Source organism: Canis lupus, chromosome 15 (genome assembly GCF_011100685.1).
Source record: "Canis lupus familiaris isolate Mischka breed German Shepherd chromosome 15, alternate assembly UU_Cfam_GSD_1.0, whole genome shotgun sequence".
In the NCBI taxonomy this organism is placed as follows: Eukaryota; Metazoa; Chordata; class Mammalia; order Carnivora; family Canidae; genus Canis; species Canis lupus.
In genome coordinates this window covers 56424340-56450398 of record NC_049236.1, presented here as the reverse complement: position 1 = coordinate 56450398, position 26059 = coordinate 56424340, and the positions used below count along the sequence as shown (strand labels likewise).

Genomic DNA, 26059 nt, shown 5'->3' with positions numbered 1-26059 from the left:
GAAGCCTGTGTTTCCCATGATGGGTTAATGGGAGGTCCTCGGCCCACAGCCAAGATTTCTTTTATTTTCTGCTTATTTTACTAAGAATTACTTTTCCCCATCCAGCTTCCTCCTTCCTTTCTCGACCCAGCACCATGAAAACCACAAGTGACAGAGGCAAATGGGCAGGTTCCTATCTGCCACTAGCTTGTTTCAAATTTGGACAGCTCAATCTTGGAAAATGAAAGGTCCAAGGACACAAACAGAAAATTTTCCAAGAGAAGTTTTCAGCCAGGGATAGAGAGCCCTTGACCGTAATAACCAGAACTAGGTAACTTCAGATAGAGCAGAAAAGCTGCTGAAACTGCAGAGAGGGCCAATAGAGAGGACAAGAGTGCAGTGCAGGTCAGGACCAAAGCAAGTGACCCCAGAGAAGATCAATCAGTAGGAAAACAAGGACTGAGTCTACTTGCCTCCATGGGGGAAATGGAATCGGTTTCAGATTGGAAAGGTTGAGTGGTTACAATGAGAGGCCTTCCTGTATAACACGTCTGTGCGTGTATGTCTATGCTGTCTGGTCCTGACACATCAGGTTTTCTGGAAGTTGGTGGGCAAGGTGGTTATTTGAGATCTCTACCTGTGAACAGAAAGAGGCAGAAACAGAATTGGGGGGGCATGTAGGTGGCTCAGTGGTTGAGCATCTACCTTCAGCTCAAGTCTGGATCCCATGGTACTGGGATTGAGTCCCGCATCGGGCTCCCTGCAGGGAACTTGCCTCTCCCTCTGCCTAGGTGTTTGCCTCTCTCTCTGGGTCTCTCATGAATAAATAAATAAAATCTTAAAAAAATAAATAAATAAAAGAAATGGGATTGGGCAGAGGGAGAGGTTGAACTGTGATGGGCTCAACAAAACCTTGGCCCATCAGGCAAAATACTTGTCCTGTGGCAGACAGAAATGATGGGCCACTATACTCCCACCTCACCTAGTCACCTGACACAGGCTGCCCCCGAAAGGGCCCGACCCCCTCAACAGAAGTGCTCTGCTAACGCAGACCCCGGAGGCTGTGTGCTGACTGCATCTCCTGCAGCAAAGGGGCAGGCCCTCCCTGGAAGGGGAACCGCTGGTGCATCTCTCTGCCTACCACGCTACCAAACCTGTCCACAGTCAATAAAGACCGGTTTTATTTTAATTTGTTCAACAAACAAAAGGTATTGCCTTTTCATCTATTTAGTGTTGAACTTGAAATTACCGTGACAATTTCTATTTCATGGATTATCAGTACCATATTTCTCAGCAGGCTGAAATGAGCTGTTCATTCATGTATCCACCTCACAAAAATTTATTAAATATCTCTTGCATGGAAGTCTCTGGAAATCGAAAAGATGATTAAAGATGCTTTTCCTATGAACTCTTGAGAGCTAGATTCTAGTGGGGTGGCAAACAATTAAATTAGCCAATTAAAACAAATGGGAAGAGTTTAAAAGATAGGTATAAGCAATATGCTGTAGAAGTTTAAGGGTCATGGAAGAGAAAATAGTCATGTCTGCAGGCATCTTCCTGGAAGCGGAGATGTGGGCTCTGGCCCTCAGATGACAAGAAATATTTGCCTAGGAACATTATAGGAAGAATGAATTGTATGCGTAAAAGCTGAGAAGAATAAAAGGGCATTACGTATTATGCAAACCATAAATAAATTGACATGACCAAGGCATATATTAGGTATTGGAATTGGGGCTGGGAAGATACATAGATACGGATACAGATGCAATTATTCACTCCTTAATCTAATTTTGTAATGTATTTTATCTAGCCAGTATTTCTCAAATGCATTTAATAATGATTCGTGGGCTTTGCCTGTTGATTTTTGTTTGTTTGTTTTGTTTACAATAACATGCCTCTGCAGAACATTCTTTGGGAAATATCGGAAGAAGTCTTGAGGCTCCCAGGTCATCTGTGACATAAGTCTGCTCTACATCTAGTACTTGAATGGGTCTGTTTTGACTTAATACTGACAGATTTGAAAAAGATATTTTTAGATGCAGTCCCTGGGAATAGTACAGCTGTATCCATCTGTTCTGGGAGACTAGAATACAGAACTTTGTTAGAAGGAATATTGTTACATCCCTGTCGTAAAGAGTCCTTAGCAACCACAAAGTCTGGGTCACACACAGGGAGAACAGAGACTCTAGTCCTTCTGGGACAAACTGCTATGAGGAAGCTGAGGGAGAAAGCCCAGCGGCACAGTTAAGGCCTTAGCCATGGCATCTGTGTCCTTTCGAGAGCCAATCTCTACTACAGTAGGAAAACGGATGATTGTTACAGGTAAAGAGTTTTTTGCGTATACTTTCACAGGGAATTTTACACTTTATCCCTCACCTCTATGATGTTCACATACGATACTCACATAATGGATGGAAGAATGGGATCATCATCACATACGGTTATTTTATAGGATATTGCTACTCTTATGCACACAGTCCGGGCATCAACACCGTGCTGCCATAAACAGATCTGAGACAACCCCGCTTGCAGTATATCTCAGCTAACTTTCACCAATGAACATTTTTATATCATAAAGTTTATGTTTGTATAAGGGGAACTGCTTTGATGCTAAAGTATACTTTTGATCAAATTTGAATTATTACCAGTTTAGTCTTCCTGTATTTTTATAAACCTGATGTATTCGGTTAATAAAAATTTGATCAAGATGTATATTAAGCCTCATACAATTGTCTGCTTGCATTTTGTTCCTTCCACCTGCTTTAAATTATCTGAATGGTATGTGTGTGGAATTATCATAACATGTCATTAAACAATATGACTAATTGTGATAAGTCTACAAGAAATAAAGTAAATTTCATTTTGTTTCTTTTATAATTTTGAATCATGAACATATCTTATAAGCTTATGCTCTTGTATATCTATAAATTCCCACTTCGATCATGAGAAACCTGGCTCCAACTATTTGCCATCCCCTTACTTGTTCAGTTCCAATATACCTGTATACAGCTATCGGAATTGTTAACCTGGGGCGCCTGGGTGGCTCAGTCAGTGAAGCACCTGCCTTCAGCTCAGGTCATGATCTGGGGGTCCTGGTATCAAACACTGCATCCGGCTCCCCACTCAGCAGGAAGCCTGCTTCTCCCTCTCCCTCTGCCTGTCACTACTCCTGCTTGTGCTCCTGTGTCAAATGGATGAATAAAACTTTTTAAAAAATTATTAAGCTGTGTTCCATCGGAACACACTTATCAACTAGAGGATGGTGCCTCCTTGTAGTCCCTTTTGCCTTTAGACATACAGACTCCACTCATTTCCAAAGTTACTTGGGTCAGCATCTTTCCCTCCCACCCCCTTCAGCTAGATTTTTTTTTAAATTTCAGTTATTTATTCATGAGAGACACACAGAGAGAGGCAGAGAGACAGGCAGAGGGAGAAGCAGGCTCCCCGAGGAAGCCTGATGCAGGACTCGATCCCAGGACTCTGGGATCACGACCTGAGCCAAAGGCAGATGCTCAACCACCGACCCACTCAGGTGCCCCTCAGTTGGACTCTTTTGTTGCAGTCTGAATTCCTTCCTGGAATCCTCCAACTTCCTAAATGATTTTTTCAAAAGTTTGTCTACATCAAAGTTTGCTCTTGGGCTATAAAGTCCATTGACCAGTTCATAAGGCCATGAATTCACCATCAGCGTATTGTACACACTAGTTCCCCACTCTAAAAATCCCTTGAACTTCACTTAATCATTTCTTCCTTTTCTCTCCCTGAGCTCCTAGCAACCACTGATCTTTTCACTGTTTCTATAATTTTGCCTTTTCCTGAACGTCATGGAGCTGGAATCATACAGGATACAGCCTTCTCAGATTGGCTTCTTCCACTTGCCAATATGCATTAAGTTTCCTTCAGGTCTTTTCATTACTTGATAGCTCATGTCTTTTTAGAAATAAATATTCCCTTGTCTGGATGTTCCACCATTTATCTATTCACCCATTGAAGGACATCTTGGTTGCCTGGGGTTTTTGCCACTCTGAAAAAAGCCTCTATAGACATTTGGGTGCTGGCCCTTGTGCGGATATGTTTTCAAATTAATTTGGTAAACACCTAGGAATATGATTGCTGGATCATATGACAAGACTATATTTAGCTTTGTAAGAAACTGCCAAACTGTCTTCCAAAGCAGCTGCACCATTTTGCATCCCCGTCAGCAAGGGGTAGCACGCCTATTGCTTTGGCATCCTTGTCAGTATTTGTTTTTGTCTGTTTTTCGGGGGTGGTTTTGTTTTGTTTTGTTGTCTTTTACTTTTAGCCATTCTAATAGGTATGTAGTTATGTCTCACTGCTGTTTGAGTTCACAGTTCCTTAATGACTAATGTTCACGTACTTATTTGCCATCTGTATATCTTCCTTGTTGAGATGTCTGTTCATAATGTTTGCCTATTTTATAATTGGGTTTTTTTTTTCTTATTGTTGATCTTTAAAGTTCTGTATTTTTAGACACAAGTCCTTTATAAGATAAGTGTTTTGTAGATGTTTTTTTTCCTCCATCTGTGACTTGTCTTTTTGTTTTCTTAGCATTGTCTTTTATACAGAGGAACTTTTTACTTTTAATAAAGCACAACCAATCATCTTTTTCTTTCATGGATTATGCTTTTGATGTTGTATCTAAAAACTCATCACCAAACCCAAGATCACCTAGATTTTTCTCCTAGGTCTTTTCCTGAAAGTTTTATAGTTACGTATTTTTTGTTAGGTCAATGAACCCTTTTGAAGCGATATTGTGTTTCTTAAACTTTTCACTTCTGTCAGCCAATAAATTTCCTCTTTTCCTTAATCCACTTTAGGTTAGGTTTTTCTGTCACTCGCAACTGTGTTTCTTCATTGACAACTTAAAGTTTCTTCTCATTTGTGTCAGTGTATACTTAGTTTCATGTATTTACACAATTCCAAGTTGTCATCTTTGATAGATTTCAGTATATTGATATAGAGTAACTTCATATTCTCCTGTATTTTGTATTTAATTTCCAAATTTTTACTCTTATAATAAAGCTACATGGATACTTTTGCATAAATTCTTTCTCTCCCTATTGTTTTCTTGTGGTATATTTACAAAGAGTGGAATCGGTAGGTTGAAGATAAAGACTCTATTCTTCTATATTTTTTAAAAGATTTATTTATTTTAGAGAGAGAGCGGGTGCACACATGTAGGGGGAGGTGCAGAGGGTGGGAATTTCAAGCAGAGTCCCAGCTGAGCATGGAGCCTGATGTAGGGACCCTGAGATCATGACTTGAGCCAAAACCGAGAGTCAGATGCTTAACCAACTGAGCCACTCAGGCACCCTAAAGGCTCCATTATTCTATGAGCTGATTCAGTGTGCATTTACTTAGTGTACTTTGACCACTTATCTAATTTGGCCACTCATCAATTTTTATTCTTCTATCAAATTTTAGTATTTTTCTTTTAAAAAATAATTTTTGAAACTAAATTTTTATCATAATGCTTTAAAATTCAATTTAACAAATATAAATTGAATCCCTACTGAATACTAAAAGCTGGACCAGGAGCGGTGTCTGGCTGATTTAGTCAGAAGGAGCATGAGAGGGGTGCCTGGGTGCCTCAGTTGGTTAAACATCCAACTTGGTTTCAGCTCTGGTCATTATCTCAGGGTCATGAGATCGAGACTCATGTCAGGTACCTCACTCAGCAGGAGTGTGTTTGAGATTCTTTCTCTGCCTTTCCCTCTGCCCCTCCCTCTGCTTGCTTTCTCTCTCAAATAAACAAGTAAATAAATCTTTAAAAGGAAAAAAAGAAAGGGCATGGAACTGTTGAACTTCAAGTTGGGTCTGTTAGGTGTAGAGATTACTAAAAAATAAATAAGTAAATAAAAATAAAAATTTGGGCAGGAGCTTTGGAGGATACAAAAATAAACATGAACATGAACAAGATGCTCTTTTTCTCCTAGAAGCTTATAATCTGTTGCTCTGGTTAGAACATTATAGATTATCTTGTTGTCTTATTTGTTTATCTAAATATCCATCACAGCACAGTGTGGTATTGAAAGGGAACACAAATCTAATTCCAAAGGCCTTAAGAAATCACGTAAAAGCAAGTAGAAAGGAGGAAAATTATATCACATTGCACTCCACAAAACGAAAGCACACACTTTGTTTTGTTTTTCCTGTTCATTTCTTTTCTTTTTGAATGCTAGAAATAGAGCATAAATTATCATCTACATTATAGGCGGATTTTAGAATGTATTCAGTTTGCAATGAATATGTTTGCAATTTGCAGTTTTCTTTTTGAAAAAATTGTCAGTGAGTACAACCTTTAAAACTTTAATAGGAGGTTGATGTGTAACTGTTAAAAACAAATGAGGCCCCAAATGGAGTCACTCATGGAAAAGTCTTACCTCACCAAACTGAGACTTGGTTCAAACAACATAAGGTCTCTCAGAAGTGGATCTTCAACTGGCCCATCAAGAGCCATCTGATCATCTGATAGGTGCCTGCAATCCCCTAAAGGAAAGTAAACCTGCAATAACCAAACTTTGCCTAGTATAAGTTCCACATTCTTGCTTCCTTCTGCCTATAAAAGTCTTCCATTTTCTACAGCTCCTCGGAGCTCCTTTCTATCTGCTAGACTGGATGCTTCCCAGTTCATGAATCATTGGGTATAGCAAATAAGGTCTTTAAAATTTACTCAGTTGAATTTTGTTTTTTAACAACATATACTTTATAAAGTTCATTAAGCTTGATCACACTTTACAAACCGAACGCTGTGTCTATGTATTTACTTTTTAGATCAAGATAGTGTACATTTTCATCACCCTAAAAAGTTCCTTAATGCTCTTTTCCAGTCAATCCTCCCAAAGTCAAACACTGTTCTGCTTTCTATAATCCATATGTTTTTGATAACTGTGGGTTTAATCTGATAGGGCAAATTAATCATCTATACTTTTAAAACATTTTATTTGCTGGCTTATTCTACCACAAAGGATTTACTAGCAATTTGTTAAGTTCTATTGCATAGTGAGGAGATTTTATAGATGTTATTTTTGCATTACAGGGATCTGACTATGAAAACTAATATCATAAACAAAACTATGAAGAAAGTTAAAAAATATTTTAGAGCATGGTCATGTACTTTTAAAACATTTGTTTAAAAAAATAAAACAACCCAGCTTACCCAGTTTTAGGTCCTATAACGTTTTAAAATTTATAAATAGCATTCATTTAAAAATACAATCTTTTAAATTGAAGATGACACAAACAAATGGAAACATAATCCATGCTTGTGGACTGGAAGAACAAATACTGTTAAAATTTCAATACTCGAAGCTACAGATTTAATGCAATCTCTATCAAAATACCAACAGCATTTTTCACGGAACTAGAATAAATAATTCTAAAATGCATACAAAAGCACAAAAGACCCTGAAGAGCTAAAAGCAATCTTGAAAACGAAGAACAAAACTGGAGGTACCACAATCCTGTATCTCAACATGTATTAAAAAGCTGTAGTAATCAAAACAGTATGGTAATGGCACAAAAATAGACACATCAATCAGTGGAACAGAATAGAGGGCCCCAGAAAGAACCCCGTGATTATATGGTCAAATCATTTTTGACAAAGGAGGCAAGAATGTGCAGTGGGAAAGGGAGAGTCTCTTCACCAAATGGTTTTGGGAAAACTGGACAGCTATATGCAAAATAATGAAATTGGATCACTCTTTTATAGGGCACACAAAATGGATTAAGGACCAGAAACCATAAAAATCCTAGAAGAGAGCACAGGCAGTAATTTCTCTGACATCAGCTAAAGCAACATTTTTCTAGTTATGTCTCCTGAGGCAAGAGAAACAAAAGCAAAAATAAACTAAACTATTGAAACTACATTAAAATAAAAAACTTCTGCACAGCAAAGGAAATAATCAACAAAACTAAAAGACAACCCACTGAATAGGAGGAGATATTTGCAAATGACATATCCAAAAAAGGGTTAGTGTCCAAAATATATAAAGAATGTATACAGCTCAACACCAAAAAATATAATAATAACCCAATTAAAAGTGGGCAGAAGACATGAACAGACATTTCTCCACAGAATATATACGATCAATGGCCAACAGACACATGAAAAGATACTCAACATCACTGTTCATCAGGGAAATGCAAATCAAAACTACAATAAGATATCACTTCACACCTTTCAAAGCAACTATAATAAAAAACACAAGAAAAAACAACTGTTGATGAGGATGTGGAGAAAAAGGAACCCTTGCATGCTGTTGGTAGGAATGCAAACTGATGCAGCCACTGTGGAAAACAGTATGGCGATTTCTCAAAAAATTATAAATGGAGCTACCCTATGATCCAGTAATCATGCTACAGTTTACCCAAGGAATACAAAAAATTAATTCGAAATGATATATGCACCCCTATGTTTATTGCAGCATTATTTACTACAGCCACATCATGGAAGCAGCCCAGTGTCCATCGATAAATGAATGAATAAAGAAGATGTGGAGTGTGTGTGTGTGTGTGTGTGTGTGTGTGTGTGTGTGTGTAATAGGATATCATTCAGCCATAAGAAAGAATGAAATCTTCTCATTTGTAGCATCATGGATGGATTTAGAGAGTGTATAATGCTAAGCAAAATAAATCAGAGAAAGACAAATACCGTATGATTTCACTCAGATGTGAAATTTAAGAAACAAAGAAAGCAAAAAAGAGACAAACAAAAAAACAGACTCAACAATAGAGAACTGATGGTGACCAGAGGAAAGGTGGGGGGGGAAATGGGTAAAATAGATGGAGATTAGAGTACACTTATCACAGTGAGCACTGAGCAATGTATAGTCACTATATTGTACACCTGAAACTAATATAACACTGTGTTAACTATACTGTAAAATTTTTTAAAAGAAAAGAAATACATTCTTTCATTCAGACTTTTTCATAAGTTCCCACTTGGTCCAAATTAAAGAGAGAGATGGAATAATTAATATGGGATGTTACATTTAAAAGGCAGCATAAAGGATTATCTAACTTAACCTATCATTTTTCAGATGGAAATACTGAGGGTCAGAGAGCTAAGTGGCTTGCTGAAGGTTACACAGCCTTGATCAGAAGGATGGAAGCCTCCACTTGCTCCCTATTTATATGACACATTTATGTGCATTATATTCAGATTACGGACTGAATAAAAAATTAATGTATTTAGTCAGCCATCATATACCTACTAGAAAATCTGCTCACGTAAACCAGGAATATTATAGAATCTTACCATACAAAGGGCGATCACAGCATGGGATTTCTGCTACAAATATATTAGAACTGGAAATACTCTCAAGGAAATGGCCAAAACCCAATATGATGAATGAAACTATAAGTGGTAGGAGAAGTACATAAATGTGTATGTAATTTTGAAAAGCACTGCTCCATTAGCTTGGGTTTCAGACCCATTTATTCATCTCATTTTTTGCCCCGTGAAGCTGTCACACTAATAGTTATGTTTCAAATTCAATTACTTTAAAAATAGAAAATGACTTCACACTGAACTGCCAGTGGTTTCCTATTTGAAGAAAGAATAAAAGTGACCTACTGGAAATTCAGCTGGTGTCTCATCACATCATTCACGAAGCAAATATTTTACATTTTTGAAAACTAATTCATGACAAAATCTTATACATTTTAATGGCCCTGTCACTTTTGGTTGGCTAATCTGCGTTTTATTCTGTAGACATAGCATTTGATTTGCCTGAATCAAAATTTATCTACAAGGGACAGCAGTTCTAAATCAATCTTACCTAAACTCGTTGGTAATCTACATCATCACCACTGTGATTTGCAAGAAAAAAAAAAAGTTGCTGCTACACTTTGAAAAGCAGGATAAGCTTTGTGCCATACTCTGTTGTTTTTTGGGGGGGAGGGGATTATTTTTTGGTTTTTTTTTTTTTAGAACAATAAACACTTTTATTAAAAGAACTAAGGTGGGAAGGAGAAGCATTTATTTGCCTTTCTGGGCCTTCATTTAATTTTCCAAAGTTGATCCCTTGTAGGCTACATAACTATCACTTCTTGAAATCAGGGACAAATGCTTAGGAGGAAGCAAAAAAATTTTTTGTTGTTGTTGTTGGAACAGGGTTTAAAAAATATTTTTCTTTCTGTCAAAGCCTAGCTGATTGTTTACTGGAGGCGAGACACCAGGCTACCTCCTAGGAAACAAATAAACATGAAGCTCCTGCTTCAAGAAGCAAGGACTTAGGAAACTTAGGTGTCAGTCTTGGCTTTTCTCCTTAACCTATCTTTTTTTTTTTTTTTTCTTTTCAAGATTTTATTTATTTAGGAGAGAGGGATGAGAGAGAGCATGTGAATGGGGACACAGGGCGAGGGAGAGGGACAAGCAGACTCTGTGCTGAGGTCGATGTGCGGCTCCATCCCAGAACCCTGAAATCACACCTAAACAGAAGCCAAGAGTCCCATGCTCAGCCACCTGAGCCACCCAGGCGTCCCTTAACCTTTCTAACTTCCGTCTTCTCATCTGTAATTTGGGGTCAATAGTACCTCTTTCATAAGGTTTGCCATGATGATTTCATGAGATGAAAGTGGCCTGCATATTATATGAATCCGATAACTTTTTAAACTCTTTTTTCTTAATAAACTATTAAGGAAAAGAAGTTTTTTTGTTGTTTTGTTTTTTTGCTTGAGCATATGATTAGCCAGAGGAGAGAGGTACTAGGGAGAGGACACAAAAATCATTCTCAAATCCCATTTTTTTCATAATAAGCCAGCCAACTACACTTTATTTCCCAAAGTCTAAAGCCATAAGCAGGTTATGGGTATGAAGAGAAATAATTCAACATTATCTAAGCCAGTGGTTTTTAAACTTTAATGTCTATATAAATCACACAGAGTCTTGTGAAAGTGCGGATTCTGATTCCAAAGTTCTGGGTTGGGCGTCCTATCCACCTCTCAGGTGAGGCCCATGCTGCTGGTCCAGGGACCACGCTTTGAGTAGCAGTGATCTAAACTTTTCTGGCTCTACCACTTGCTAACTGTTGTCCCCTAGACCACATATTTACCACTCTGTGCCTCAACTATACCAACTGTAAAAGGGCAATAATAATATCTATGTCATAAGGTTGCTGAGAGGTTAAAGTGAGTTAATGCACATCGAGTACTTAGAACATCGCCTCGCATGTGGTAAGCTCCATATATGTGTCACTACTGTCCACTGATACAGATCACTAGCAATATAAGAAAACTGCTTGCTCCTGGGCCCAGAAGATGAAGTTATTTGTGATGCAAATAATCAGAGCCTTCCCAAGACATATGAAAACCTGCTAAGTATTGGCCTTTTGGATTTTCTTATAAATCTGATCTAAATCATACTAAAGAAAACAAGTTCCATTAAAAATATGTTATGGTGGAATGGAAGATTTTGGAATACTACATACAAACCCTATTAATTTACGTAATCTTGGTTGGTGAAAACTATTCTATAGTCAAGGAGAGTAGAAAGATCTCCTTAGGGTGATCTGGGTGGGACGTTTTTCCTACAGGCATCCACCTTTGCCTGTTCAGCTGGAGTCCATCACCCCTTCCTTCCTCCCTCTCCTGCAAGAGGAGTAGCGCCTGCTGACATCCAGCGAGGAAGCACTTTCCCCTGGCACCTGCTGAGCACGATCCCAGCCCATTTCATTCACAGCAAGTGATAAAGGATAAAGTGCCTCACTGTCTTGCTAACCCCAGTTGCCGGCAATTATCTCAGAAAAGGTGGAACCTTTCAAAGCGCCAATTAAAAGGCCCCTCTGACCGCAGACATCATCTTTTAGGAAAACACACTCTGGGGGAAAGTCTGAGGCAGATGGAAGATTATGCATGCCTTTAAGAATAACAGTACTGAAAGAGACCTTAAATCATCTATTTGATCAAATCATTTATTCAGGGCAGCAGTCTCTAAAGTAAAGGAAATAACTTCCGGAAGCTACACAATTGCAGGAGGGCCAGAATAACAGAATTGCAGGACAGGATCTGCGGTCAGGGATGGATACTCAATTTCCTGGCGCTTGACTTGCTCACATCTCAACTAGACACAACTGAGTCCGTAAAATCTTGAGCAAGCGACTCTAAGGCAGCTTCAAAGACGACCTCTACCAAAATGGGCTTTCCTGTCGTCTGTTCATCAACAGGGAGCACAAGGGATCATTTGAGGGGAAGAAATGAGCAGCTTGATTGCTTCTGCTCTGCATGAAGTGTTGAGCTAGACAGGCGACACCAGGAGTCCCACTACTTGGTTTCCAAGCAGAACCCGAGCAGTACTGAGTTTCTCTGACAACACCTGGAACAGCCTCAGGAAATCTTCTGGTGGAGGAAAGGGGAGACCCAGCTTATTTCTAAGCCTCATTCTTGACACAGTCCAGCAAATTGCCCTGGGACCTAAGAGCACGGCTAGGAACCCCAAGAGGCCAGAATAAGTGCAGGACCTCCCGAGTGTACTCAACAATGCATGGAACTCACAAATCCGTAATTAGGGGAGGGAGGCGCCTACTAAGGGAAACACAGACACAGTGTGCCATGAAATGTGAGTCAAATCCAGTTTCTGGGTTCTTTGCCACTTTCTACTGCCAGCAAATACTAAGATCTTCCTGAAAGGGACTCTGAGCTAACCACAGCTCCAAATGTAGGACACTGATTCTCAAAATGTAATATGCTTAAGTACCACTTATGGAAACTTTTGAGAATGCAAAATATCCCAAAGTCTGAGTTTTTCTGGGGCCCTGCATGTTAAGCAAGCACACCAAGACTTCGTGACACAGGTGGTCCATGTGACTGGGAAACTCAGTAGACTCTAGGGTAGTAGAACTGGTGTGTTCTGCTCCTGGAAGCTCACATATGCTCCGATCCCATTACCCGATAATCGCTAACTCGACTTTAGTCAGAAGATCGGAGGTCTCGGCTCACAACCACTGATTTTTAAAAGTAATTTAAAAGCCCACAATTAAAAGAATTTTAAAAAGGGAACATTTGTATAATTTAAGTCAGTGTGCCTTATATCATTCTGCAAACGATTACATAAAAACAAAATTTGTTTTCCAACCCAATGAATTATGGCACTGATGACAGGATAATCAGGAATCTAAGTATTCAAAACTTATGCAAACAAAGCTATCTGAAGTTAGGAGAAGATTACTGAATAAATGCTGATAGCAATTGGGTTATATAAATTCTTTGTTCATTGCAAGGAAATAATACCTCCCACATCTCTTTATTTTAGGGATTTCCAGACTCTTTCAAACTTCAATCTACAAGCTAAACAGCTATCACCACCCTCTTTTCACAGAATGGAAACAGAACAAAGTAGATATGCTAGTCATGTGGGCTAAATAAAGAAGATTAAAACACACACACACACACACACACACACACACACACGCACACGATTCTACAGTCCTAGGAACTGATGTGGTAAATCTCATTCATTTCCTTTCCTGAGGATTGTGTAGCCAGTTTGGAACAGAGGACCCAGTGCTAACCTACAGTCCCCTCCTTTGTCACTGCCCCTCACGGGATGTGCCTACGCCCATGTGTACACACACACTGGCTCACACATGTACCCGTTGACATGTGGAAATGCCCTGCAGAATGTTGGCTCATCTCATCTGCAAGGATTAAACAAACACAAAACCAAGAACCTATCAGTTCTAGGTCTCAGGAATATTTGTCTTTGCCTCAAACCAAGTGTCTTAGACTTCCTTGAAATGGGCCAAAAACAAACAAATAAATAAATGATTCCTCATCATTGACCTCGGCATATAATTACCCAAGAAGATAAAGATTGAAATGAGCTTGCAATAAATCCCCAGGACTATGATAATTCTATGTCTGCTTCTGAGGGAGTGAGGGAGGAGAGGTTCTAGGGAAATGCTGTCTATGTATAGACTATTCTGTGTAAGGAGTATAAAGTAGGGAGTTATTTGCATTAGTCTATATATTGGTTAAGAACCTCATTAATCATCGTTTAATAAGTAATTTCCTGCTTCTACTGACCCAGAACACTCTGAGGCACAAGCAGCAGCATGGAGAAGCCACTCGTTCACAGTCACCATGGGAAATTGAAAGCTTGTGTCTTCAAGAGTTTGGGTTTGAGGGTCACGGTCGTCTGGGGCCACAGCATCTTGATATGGCTTTCTCCAATTGGCAGCCACCATTTTCATGGCCTTGAAGAATGACTTTGGAAAATTGTGGTACTTATTCGCAACATCAGCCTTTATCTTAAATCGGACTGTCTCAAACATTATCTCCAAGTTTGGAGGGGAGTTTGTCCTGCCATTTTTGTGTGATGATGTAACAAACTGACAAAAACTGTACAGTAGACGTTTACTTCACCACTGTGAATCACCTAAACTAATGACAGAGTGCCTCAGTTTAAGATGTTTTCAAGTTGAAAGCATACATTTGGAGCTGAGATTGTGCCCAAAGGAAAATGATGTATTGTTACAAAAAAAGCCAGGACCATCTATTAAAGAAGAGAGTTCACAGAAAGTGGGGTAGCGTTGCCCCGTAGATCAATGGAAAGGAAATGACATCCCACTCTACCTGGCTCAGAGACGGAACATCCAAGGTCAGAGATACTTCAATTTCCCATCACCCACCTTTTCACGTCTCAACTAGTCACAGCAGAGTAGACGAACTTTTGAGCAAGTGACTCTAACATAAGGCAGCTTCGAAGACACCTTCTACCGTAATGGTTATTACTCCTGTAGTCTGTTCATCAAAAAGGATCACAGGCCTTTGGATCTTCTACTTTCTCCTACCTTTACCAAATGCTAGACCTTTGACCTCAGGGTCTCCTCCCCACCTGTACCCCTAGTCTCTCCTTATTTTTCTCTCCTCTACAATTACAGAGACAAAGGAGAATGAGGAGCAAAAGAGCTGCGTGTAGATAATCACAAACCCTAGTTAGTCTCTGTTTACAGTTTTTTAAACAACGACCAAAGGATATTTAGGGAATCTTGATTAGAGCTTTGAAATTCAGCTCCAGTGCAGCGCTGATTTACTGTCTGCCTACCTCCAAGGAGCAAATCCAGCAGGCCAGATGGCTGGCTCCACCCCCTTGTATATTTACCTTTCCTCTGGGTTTAGTCTCTCCTGCTGTCCAGATTGAGACCTTCTAATCCCAGCTACACCAGCATTGAGTCCCAGGAGGACCAATTGCCCCAGTTTACCCCAGATGAAGGGTTTCCTGGGACACTGAATTTTCAGTGCCAAAAATTCTGACCCTTAGTTGCCGCCCTGGCCAGGCCAACCTCTCCAATCAAAACACATCCACTTCAAGGTCGGAGAGAACTCATTATTTGAATTCTGCACAGTGCAAGTAGGGGAAGTGTTCATGATGCCAGGATGGTAAGCAAGAGTTCCCTCATGGGTGGGCCATTACTAACTTCTTCTCTTCCAATCAGAATGAGATGGAAAAGTCCAGGTAGTTTCCAGATATGGCTAGTAGACATCCAGTGGCAACCAGGCTACGATTGGTCTGTAGATGGTCTGAGTTACTCTCTTGAGCTGGTGGCGGTGGACTGGGAATGCATGGTGGGTTCATCACAGGCTTTCTTGTGATGTGACCTATTTGGGCACCTCTCACTGGGGGACCGGGACTTCTGGGACTCGCTGTCTTTCTGGTTCCAGCTTCAAAGGATAGGGAGTGAAAGACATAGTCTTAGCACTACCAGCAGTCCCGCAGAGCACCTTTTCAAAAAATCTGTGGAAGGAAGGAGTGCAGGAACTGATGAACAAATCCTTGAGAAGTGTGCAGTGTAGGTGTTTCCCTTCATACTATTCATGGGCACTAGCTTACATGTTTAACGGATTATCCTCCTATCCAAAGAGTCATTCTGGATATTGGTTTATTTCTCAACTTGGTCAATAATTAGCATAAAAGGACAATGCAGAGGAAACACACTGTTGTTCACTCTTTTAGTTCTTTGCCTAGAGAAGGTGTGTGTGGGTGGAAAGGAGAGGAGTCCTCCATGGTATCTTCTTTCTCTCTTCCAAAATGTCTTTAACACTACTTTCCCAATGATTTATATGATTTGTTCACTAATAGAGAACTGCTGAGAGCAACATCCAGAAACAGATTTCAGACAGCTTCCACCTGCGCCCTCCAATCTATATTCTATTCATCCAGTCCCTGACCCCCTTTAACTCCCTACAGAGCTTTCCAGGGTGGCCGTTGCGTATGTTCATGTTCCTTTGAAAGAGACAGAGATTTGCTTTTTAGTAGAAATGGAAACCTAAAGGTATTGCAGATGCATTGTGGGAAGCAGTGGCAGGGAATCACACAAGTTCGAAGGGAATATATTTAACCCCTCCTTCTCCTGGGGGCCCAGCTGCTCACCCAGTGTCTCCTTGTGGGGGGCAGGCTGCTGCTAGAAATGAGAAATTGAGAGCACAGTAGGACTCTCCACTTTAGTCTTTTTAAACTAACAAAGAGGCATGAAGTAGCCAAGTTGCAGCCACAAGGGGTTACTAAAGAAAAGGTAGGAAAACAGAAAAGATGACAATCCAGAGAGCCTCCCTAAGAGGGAAGGAAAGGAATTTTTTTTTTAAAAGGGTGAATTCCCTCCCCTTTTTGGTTAACTAGAAAATTGGAACCCCCCCAAAAAACCTGTAATTCTTAAATTGTTGTATTTTTCACAATACTAATTAACATGAAAAAAAAAAAAACCACCTGATGGAGCAAAGGTAATGTTATTCTGCAGGTTGTGAACACTGAATAACTGGACTACAGAGTGTTGCTAATTGGTCTGTGTTTATTACCTTAATTTCTTCATCTGCTATAAGATATAGCCAGTGTTTGAAGAGGGCAGAGAACTGTGAAGTTTTTTTATATGAACCTACTCATCTCATAATGGTCTCATTAATGGCGATTGGCAGTAATGTTGGAAATCTGCTTTACATTCCATTTCTTTTAGGTAGACAGCAGAAAACTTTAACAGACTCTCCTCCCCAGATTTCACATGTAATTGACTGTACACTTACATCTTTAAAAAAGATTTTATTTATTTATTCATGAGAGACAGAGAGAAGCAGAGACATAGGCAGAGGGAGGAGCAGGCTCCATGCAGGGAGCCTGATGGGGGACTCGATCCCAGGTCTCCAGGATCATGACCTGGGCTGAAGGCAGTGCTAAACTGCTGAGCCACCCGGGCTGCCCACTTAACTTTTTTTTTAATTACAAATTCTAATTTTTCAAATTTGTGTGTTGATTTCATTGATCTAAGTCCTGTTCAAAAGCTACATTTTCCATCACCTACCTCTCACTGATGACGTCCTTCTCTGAGTTTTTTTTTTTAATGAAAGACAGAATTACTCAATTTTGCTCTAGTAGTTCAGCGTGTAAGACTATTTTAAATTTATTTTTTAAAGATTTTATTTATTTATTCATGAGAACACACAGAGAGAGGCAGAGACACAGGCAGAGGGAGAAGCAGGCTCCACGCAGGGAGCCTGATATGGGACTCAATCCTCGACCCCGGGATCATTCCCTGAGCCAAAGGCAGATGCTCAACTGCTGAGCCACCCAGGCATCCCTATATTATATTTATTTATATCATAAGACCATGGAGGGCCAGGCCAAGCCTTATCCTTTTGTCTCCTCCTCAGCTGTCAACACAACATTGCACATGTAGTAGACACTTAATATAATTTTTAAACAGCTTATAATCATTAATCAGTCTAACTGCATAAAATTCTAGGTTCTTGCCTTTGGTAAGCATTTTAATATATGGTATTCATATATAAATTACAAAGCAAAGCATTACAAAAAGCTGAATTTTTTTTGCCAGCTGTCTTCTTTCTAGCAGGATAGACTTTTTCTCTTCCCTTTGGATTTAGCAAAACTTGAAAATTTTAAATTACAATATTTGCAAAAGCATTAAAAGGGATACCTAGAAGTCACACCAGTGTTCCTTTACAAAAGCGACTAAGTGATATTGAAAAATTTCATTTCTAAATGCTCTACTGTACTTGAAAAAAATATTAAATAAAAATTATTAGCTATATTTTAAAAGCTGAATTATTCCTGTAATAATGCCATACTATTTCAAAACCTGTTTGTAATCAACTTAGACATTCACACCCAACTGGTTTGCATGAGACATTGGATTTTTTTCCTTTCTTCAACAAGGGAATCTTTGTATAACATGCATATCACACATTTATTCATTTCCTTCACAAATATTTCTTAGATTTATTTATTCAGTTGAGAGAGAGAGAATATCTCAGGCAGTCTCCCCACTGAGCACAAAGGCCGATGTGGGGCTCAATCCCACAACCCTGGGATCATGATCTGAGCCAAAATCAAGAGTTGGATGCTGAACGGACTGAGCTACTCAGGCACCCCCTCCACAGATATTTATTGCGTGCCAGGACCCAAGCACTCCCTACATTTGGATATTGGTTGAGGAAGGGAAAGAGACCAAAGGCAAAACAAATCTGGGACTTCCCAATTCTGCTAATTTAGAGTCAATTAACATCTAACAATATTGTTAAATTATTTACATTCTTGTGGGGCTGGAAGTCCCCTGGCTGATTTTCCCGTAATTCAGTAAATATACAATTTTATTACCATCACTTTGATGACAACACATGAAAAAATTAAGTTGCATTTCATATAAAAATTTAGGTGATTCTATGGGAAGGTAGATGTACATGGTGAAATACTCCTACATTTAAAAGACAATATAGAAAAAAAAGCATAAAACAAAGAATTAGACTATTCTAATGATGATAGGCTGACTGCCCACCATGGCAATACAGTAAGTGTGTGTGTGTTTAAATGTGTTTCAGGAGAAACAGATCCACAAAGAGTGAGGGCCACTTGGGGTCACATACTAAAACATGAATGGTTTAATCCAAGAGTGCTTTTCTCATTTTTGTTTTAAATTGTGGCAAAATAAACATACATAAAGTGATCGATCTAAAAGTTTAAAAATAATACTTAAAAATGTACAATTCTGTATCATTAAGTACATTTACGCTGTTGTACGACCATCGCCACCATCCGTCTTCAGAAATTTTCATCTTGCAAAATTGAAACTCTACCCATGAAACACTAACTCTCCATTTCCCTCTCCCCTGCCCCTGGTAACCACCATTTTACTTTTTATCTTGATGAATTTGGCTACTTCAGTTAATCTCATAAGTGGAATCATACAATACTTGTCTTTTTGGGACCAGTTTATTTCACTTAGCATAATGTCCTCAAGGTTAATCCATGCTATAGTTTGTATCACAATATCCTTCCTTTTTAAGGCTGAATAATATTACATTGTATGTTATTATGGACTGAATTGTTCCCCCACCCTGGGTCAAATTCATATGTTGAAGCCCCAATCCCCAGTGTGACCATATTTGGAGTCAGGTACTTTATAGAGATAATCGAGTTTAAACAAGGTCATAGTTCTAATCCCATGGAACTGGTGTTCTCATAAGGAGAGGAAGGTACACCAGAGAGCTTGCTCTGTGTTCGCTCAGAAGAAAGGCCACACAAGAACACAAAAGGCGGCCAACTGCAAACCAAGGAGATCAATCTCACCAGAACCATAAAGTACCTTGGTTTTAGATTTCTAGCCTCCAGAGCTGTGAGAAAATAAATTGTGTGTAGGCCACCCAGTCTGTAGTATTTGGTTACAGTGGCCCCAGCAGACTAACATATATGTATATAGCACATTTTGAAAAAAAAGATTTATTTTAGAAAGAGAAAGCACAAAAGCACGAGCAGGGGGAGGGGCAGAAGGAGAAGGAAAGGGAGAGGGAGAGAGAATCCTCAAGCAGACTCAGCTGAGCACAGAGCCCAGTGCTCATGGGATCATGACCTGAGCTGAAGTCGAGTTGACTGCTTAATTGACTGAGCCATCCAGGTGCTGCATACCACCTTTTTTTTTTTTTTTTTTTTAATCCATCCATCCATTGATGGATGCTTGGGTTGCTTTACATTTTGGCTACTGTAAATAGTGCTGCTATGAACACAGGTGTACAAATCCCTGTTCGAGTTCCTGCTTTCACTTCTTTTGAGTATATATCCATAAGTGGAATTGCTGAGTCATATGGTAATGCTATGTTTAATTTTTTGGAGAAATCATCCCATCCTTTTCCACATTTCTACACCATTTTACGTTCCCACCAGCTATGTGTCAGGATTCCAACTGCACTGTGTCTCTCATTTTAAAAACATATAAATATGGGACGCCTGGGTGGCTCAGTGGTTGAGCGTCTGCCTTTGGTTCATTCAGGGTGTGATCCTGGGGTCCTGGGATCAGGTCCTGCATCAGGCTCCTTGCAGGGAGCCTGCTTCTCCCTCTGCTTTTGTCTCTGCTTCTCTCTGTGTGTCTCTCATAAATAAATACATAAAATCTTTAAAAGTAAATAAAAATTAAAACGTATAAATATGATATTTTGGTTACTGCGAGGAACCTGTGATTATGCAGTAATAACTGTACATTGGGACTACTGACCATCTATTCAAATGTGTAAAATTAATTTGCTTTCCTAAAAGCAGTAATGCAACAGTACATGATACTGCTTTTGAGGGGGGGGGATTCAACAAATATTTCATACTATTCTCTATCAGCATTACTTCCAAAATTATTTCAAAATTCTATGATGTTAGGCTAGCCAGGATTAGTCATGTTTAAAAGAAAAAGTCAGGATGCCTGGATGGCTCAGTGGCTGAGCATCTACCTTGGGCTCAGGTCATGAACCCGGGGTTGTGGGATCAAGTCCTGCATCAGGCTCCCCAAAGGGAGCATGTTTCTCCCTCTGCCTAGGTCTCTGCCTCTCTCTCTGTGTCTCTCATGAATAAATACATAAAATCTTTAAAAAAATAAAAAAGAAAGAAAGAAAAGAAAAAGTCACCTACCCTGCCCCCTCACCTGTGTCAACTGAAACATATTTTCTAATCTTGCCTCTCTGGGGGTCTGAAGGTATCAGATCAGATAGCACCCCAGAGACCATCTCTTGAGTTGAATTATGGCATTTGTGATCTTGATGTTATTTGCTTTCAGCTCTACACTCTACATGACCATGCAGCTCATAGAGTATAGCAATATGTTTCTTCACATAGCCCGTAAACGCTAAGTTCTGCCCTAAACAGGAGGTTTTTTTAAAAAATCCTTATCATCATTTTCAATTTTTATGGATTTAAGGGGCCGCTTGAGGAACAAATTTCACAAACATAAAAACAATCCAAAGAAAATTGCAAAGGAACAGATTTATTATAGTAACGTTTTTGATATAGGTAGTATCAATGCTAAGCGCCCGAACTAATCCAGGATTATGATTAAAGCCTTTAATTATTCTCTACTATTCTTAAACTGGCTCTTGCACACATCAAAGAATGGGGATATATATGTCAAATAAATCTATTAAGGTATCCTACATGTTGCCTAGGAATTATTTACAGCGATTGCAGTGTTTTCGTTTTCCAGGCTACAAGGCAGACTGAAGTACAATTGGCAAATGAAAGTCAATATTTAACCGGTACTTCCCCTGGACATTGTACTCCAGTTTCAAGCTTTGATGTTTAATAATTGGTTGAGGAGGAGAGCAGGAGTGAGCTCTGTTTTGCCCAACAGTTTTCTCAGTGATTTGAATACGAAAGAAAATGTGCCCTTCTGGGAGATGGGGGGAAAAAAAGAGAGAATAAAAGGAGATGCTGATTTGAGTTGTAAAAGATAGTATTTTAGAATTAGGGCCTACAACTAACAAGATCATAATTTAACAGGAATAAATACGAACCTTGCACTTTGGGTTAAAAATCAACAATACAAGTGAAGAACAGGTGACACATTGTGTAATCGCGTGGTGTGAAGGTTGTGGCTGCCAGGGAATTCAAAATGAGCCCAACCCAAGTCAGCTAACCCCAGTTAGCACCGAGGCTGACAAAGCTGACACAATCACAGAGTCCGTGTTCAGCAAGCCAGCCGACTCTGCTGACTGGACCACACAGCAGCGTTATTTTTGGTTCTGAGTGCCACCTTTTAATTAAGGTATCAATATACTGAAGAGGACCAAGAGGCTGGATGGTAGAGTCTGAAAATCATATTACACGATGAACACCCAATAGATTGTTCTACGGGCAGCCTACATTGTCAAAGAAGCTAGTGTGAACCTTTTCTATATCTGACAGGCTGTCCAATAAGAGATTATTAAATAAGAATCAGAATTTAGATGACTATTACAGGAAGGCAGGTTTCAGTTCAATATCTGGAAGAATAATCAGACCTGCCCCAAAATAGAACGTGCTCTGCGGCTGGAAATATTCGGCAGTTGGATGAACAGCAGCCTCAGGAAGTAACCCTACCTAGGATACAAGGTTGTACCTCCTGACCTCCGGAGACCGCACCAGAACACTCTGGAAACATGTACGTCTCTGCCAATACTGTGAGTGCAATAACTGGATTTAGGGCTGTATTAATGCGATTTCCAAAAGCAACTGGCAACCCAAGTTGATTAATATGTCCAGTAATGCAACACGACATCTATTTATTTTAGCACAGGAATTTTGCCCACAGTCTCTACTACCGAAGCCACCAGAAATCACAACCAGTAGCACCTAGTGACCCATTCTCAGAGCCTCTGACTGCAGATGAAACATGGAAATATTTGAAGATGAAATGATCTTTCTACCCTCCCATAAGGGTAGCAGCTTGGTATCATTTCTTGATTCCAGGAATATATGAGTTACAATTTCAGAGGCCATAATTAGATGCTTTCAAGAATCAAAACACCAACATTGTTAGTCATTCGTTAGCACATTAATATATGTTCGAAGCTACTTAGCACTTTTGCTCCTTTGGAAACAACAGCAGGAGGACAAGGCAGTGGTTCTTAAGCTTTAGCATCATCAAAATCATTTGGAGGGATTGTTCAGACACAATTAGACAGGGTTTCTGTTTCAGGAATAGAAGGAAGGGCCTGAGATTGTGCATTTTTAATAAGTTATCAGGTGAGGGCAGCCCGGGTGGCTCAGCGGTTTAGCGCCGCCTTCAGCCCAGGGCCTGATCCTGGAGACCCAGGATCGAGTCCCACATCGGGCTCCCTGTGTGGAGCCTGCTTCTCCCTCTGCCTGTGTCTCTGCCTACCCCCTTCTGTCTCTCATAAATATATGAATAAAATCTTCAAAAAAAACTTAAATATTAAAAAGAATAATAATAAGTTATCAGGTGATGCTATGCTCTTTCCAATCCTATATTCAATGACATCAAAATGGTAGTTTTAAATTGGCCGTGGTGAGAATATTGACACCACAAAATTTGGTAAATGTAAATGCTAAAATCATACCTTTTTCCTCTGAGAGCCAGTTGTTAAACGTTTACCACTGCTACAGACTCAGAGCAGAAAGAAAACACTGGATGATCCAATGTCTAGCGCCACACTGCTCACATTCACTTCATTCATGGATTTAATGAATGTTTCTTGAGTCTTAGCTATGTAACCACAGCAATATTTTTTCGATTCTAATGTGTTGAAAGAATTTAATAAGGATAGAGTTAACAAAGTGTACTGTTGGATTAAAGCAGATAATCAGGGCAGCCCCAGTGGTGCAGTGGTTTAGCGCTGCCTTTGGCCCAGGGCGTGATCCTGAGGACCCAGGATCGAGTCCCATGTTGGGCTCCCTGCGTGGAGCCTGCTTCTCCCTCTGCCTGTGTCTCTGCCTCTCTCTCTCTCTCTGTGTTTCTATGAATAAATAAATAAAATCTTTTTTAAAAAGCAGATAATGAAATATGATTTACTATATTAATGATTTACTATAAAAAGTCAACATGATTCATTTCATAAGTATGTGTTAAAATTATAAACATGAAAATGAACAGACCAGTGATCGTTAAATAGATGCATCCATCAGATCTTCTCCATCATCATCATCATCACCACCATCTAACACTATTGACAGCATAGAATATGCTAGGCACTGTTCTAAATTCTTTACATGAATTATCTTATGTAATTCTTATAAAAATCTGTCACAATGATATTGTTATCCCCATTTTACAGATAAAAAAATGAGTCACAGCAGGAATATGTGTATGAATATCTGGGAGCCATGTATCAGGTAATCTTACATGTAATGTCCCGAAAACTTCAAATACACCATTTTTTTTTAAAAAAGTACTTATTGGAGAGAGACAGAGATAGTGACAGAGAGCTCAAGTAGGGAGGAGAGGGAGAGGCAGGCTCCCCGCTGAAGCAGCTCCATCCCAGGGCCCTAGAACCACAACTTCAGCCCAAGGTAGATGCCCAATGAATGAGCCACCTGGCACCCCAAACACAGCATTTTTTAAAAGACAGTTTACTGACAACAACCACATTATATTTAATTATTATATTCTTAAATATACTTTTAATAGATATTAGAAGAAAATGCTGCTAGTATCAACACTTTTACACAACTATTCTAGAAAAATGTTGGCATTCCAAGGAAAACAATGAGCAACATTGACTCAACGGCATTAAACCATAATGGCCTGACCCTCCTCGCTGTCCACTTTTGAGTAACACCTGTCAACAGGAGACCTCTCAGCCCTCGTTTATGGTTAGCAGACGCTATCAACGTTTGCTATCCTGACTACCTAACTTCTATGCTTCCATGAAGTTGACCTATCTATGCTTGACATATTTTTTATTTATGCCTCATTATTAGGTGATTATTAGTCTGTGATTGCTCTGACTTAAAAACCTTCTGTCCCTAAAGTCCTCTTGTATCTATTTGATTACAACTAGTAGAGATCCAGGGGATTTCTATTTGTCACCATCTAGTATTGCCTACAATCATCTTCATACTCAGTGTTTTATTCAAAGCCATAACATGACCTAACGTGAGTATTATGCGGAGTAAAAACTTAGAAACTCTCAAGATGTCAGCATGTGCAACATATCCTGTAGGGAGTGTAATCTCACTTTAAAAAGGATCCAGCTGTGAGCAATTAGCTATAGAAACCTGGGAGGCAGGTTTCAGGGATGAGTAACACGTCCAACATTACATTTGCACTGACAGGGTGTGGTCACTTATCCACACATTAAAGCCACTTGCTCTTCCCCTGCATAAGCACGGTTGCTCAAATTAGTTTCATTTTGGTCTCCTGAATAGACCCTTCTAGACTGCTTCTGTCTGACTCTTCAGTGAGTTATGCGCACAGATACCTCGCCCTCTCAAACATTGCAACAACTATTCCCGATCTTGATAACCACATTTCTAATATCCACCGGCTTCAGTATCATAGAATTTCACATTTCCAAACTCAAGACTAGTGCTGTTCAATAGGAGTACAATGCAAACCATAAATATGTAATGCAAAGTTCCCTGGTAGTCACATTTTAAAAATTCAAATAGGTGAAATAACTTGAATCATATGTTTTCTTTAACCCCATATACCCAAATTCTTATCATTTCAACATGAAATCCATATCAAAAGGTATCAAGGCCATGTTTTACATTCTTTGTTTTGTACTGAGTCTTGGAAATCTGATATGTGTTTTCAACTTATAGCACATTTCAGTTTGGACTAGGGACTCACGTACTTGATAGTCACTTGTGGACATGGCTACTATATTGGAAGATGCAACTCTCGACCTGTTAAAGCTCAGATTAAAGTTTCTGTGGAACATCCAAATACCCAAACACCACTCCTATTAACTAAGTTTCTGGAATGAGGTATCGATGAAACACTCCTCATCTGAAGCTTCTATACCAGGTCATCATTTGTAATTAGGATGAGTAAATTTATTAAAATCGTGATAAAGTGCAAAAATAGGACAACCATGCCAACTGCTCGAATTTCAATTATGTATAATCAGGTCGGGACTACCTAGGCTAGGAATCTAGGAATTCATAGAGTGGCTCCTTGATTATTTTTTAAGTAAGAAAACAAATATAGTCTCCAATTCCTCTTTGCAATGGACTCAACAGATAATAACCCTTAAACAGACAGTGGTTGAGTCAAATTTCTCTTCAGTGTCAGATATTTTCTCATCTGATGTAAGTTAGAGTCATCTTGCCCCCCATTGGCAGTCACAGAGCGCT

At 39.4% G+C, this 26059-nt stretch overlaps 1 protein-coding gene across 2 annotated transcripts in view; it reads left to right on the top strand.

Moving 5' to 3' along the window:
* Window positions 1-2115: 2115 nt before the first annotated feature.
* Window positions 2116-26059, top strand: part of C15H4orf45 (chromosome 15 C4orf45 homolog) — a 98438-nt gene continuing 74494 nt past the window's right edge. For both annotated transcript variants that reach the window (XM_038559119.1, XM_038559120.1), the window contains exon 1: window positions 2116-2301. In XM_038559119.1, coding sequence (XP_038415047.1) covers window positions 2238-2301 — 64 coding nt within the window. In that variant the 5' untranslated portion in view covers window positions 2116-2237. The remainder of the gene's footprint in view (window positions 2302-26059) is intronic.